Raw genomic sequence first — 1265 nt, forward strand, 5'->3', positions numbered from 1 at the left:
AAAAGAGTTGCTTCAACTGCCCCATGGTATGATATTTGCCATCTGCCACATGTACCTGTTTTTTCATAACAACAAAGATCTCATACAGCATTTTTTGGTTAAGCTAACAGTATAGACAAATCTTCCTTCAACCAACATTCGAGAGAGAAAAAATCAATTTCCCTACAAATAATAAGGAAGATGCTACAAGTACCCATAACAAAGTGGCATTTCTACTGCAATAACATTTTTATGTAATATCCCCTTTACCATTTAAAAATTTTACTTTCAACAAAAAGCAGAGATCTAGTTTCTCTAGTTTTGGCTTGTTTACTTCAACTGGTATTCCATGTGTTATTAATACAGCTAGTATACAATGTACTTGAATTGTGAAATGAGTCTTCTTACAGGAAAAATTACACATCAATAAACACACAGTTCACCTAACAAGCCAAAACATCAGGTCTGTAACTGGATTAAATTCCATACAAATATGAGCTTTCTCCCAGGAATTCTTAATTTATGGATTTTTGGTGAGGAAAGCCTATATACATATCACCCTTTCATTCTATAAAACAATGATTCCAACGGATTTCAAAGTTATGAACCTTAAACCCTTATTACAGACCACTTTTATGATACTAATCTTCACCAGCAGGAATGGCATCTTCTAATCTTTTGACAAATTTCACCCGTATTTCTGTCACATTGTCACCTTTAAGCTGGTCAGCAATAAACCAAGCCATGATTTCCAACTGTACCTGTGGATGGAAAAGAGAAAATATAAAAGCATACTGTTAAGTGCTATTTCCTTCTATAGATATGGTCTATTAACATAATGGGCAATAATACAAAGTTTAATGAAAGATATATGAGTTATTTATAAATTAGAAAAATAAACAAAAAGCTGCACAGAAATCTTACTAACTATAACCATGAGCAGAAAATGGCATATGACATCAAAAGTTCAAAATATATAATTCAAATAGCGTCAGAAAAACACAACTCTTCTTGACCAACAACTGCTGGGGATGGAACGTGCATATATTCAATGTTCATATGGTTTTATTTATTAAATGTGTTTACACATAGATGGTTCTCTCAAGTGATTAGTCACCAAGGAGTCAATCAAAAGTCCTGAATATCAAACTAGCATTCCTTTCCTGAATTTCCAGAAAAAATATTTTTATCTCACTACTGGTAAAACGAGTGGTAATAACATTGTAATAATTAGGTAAAAAAAAAAAAAACACTACTGTCGCCATGGACATCTCACACACGTACGC

At 32.7% G+C, this 1265-nt stretch overlaps 1 protein-coding gene across 1 annotated transcript; it reads right to left on the reverse strand.

Moving 5' to 3' along the window:
* Positions 1-209: 209 nt before the first annotated feature.
* On the reverse strand, positions 210-741 carry LOC119571531 (trafficking protein particle complex subunit 3-like; the record flags this gene model as incomplete). Its single annotated transcript, XM_037918794.1, is given in 1 exon segment — positions 210-741. A coding segment is annotated over 1 exon segment (121 nt), but the record flags the coding sequence as incomplete, so codon positions are not given.
* Between the last annotated feature and the right edge of the window lie 524 nt (positions 742-1265).

The sequence above is a fragment of the Penaeus monodon genome, unplaced genomic scaffold (genome assembly GCF_015228065.2).
Source record: "Penaeus monodon isolate SGIC_2016 unplaced genomic scaffold, NSTDA_Pmon_1 PmonScaffold_670, whole genome shotgun sequence".
Classification (NCBI taxonomy): domain Eukaryota; kingdom Metazoa; phylum Arthropoda; class Malacostraca; order Decapoda; family Penaeidae; genus Penaeus; species Penaeus monodon.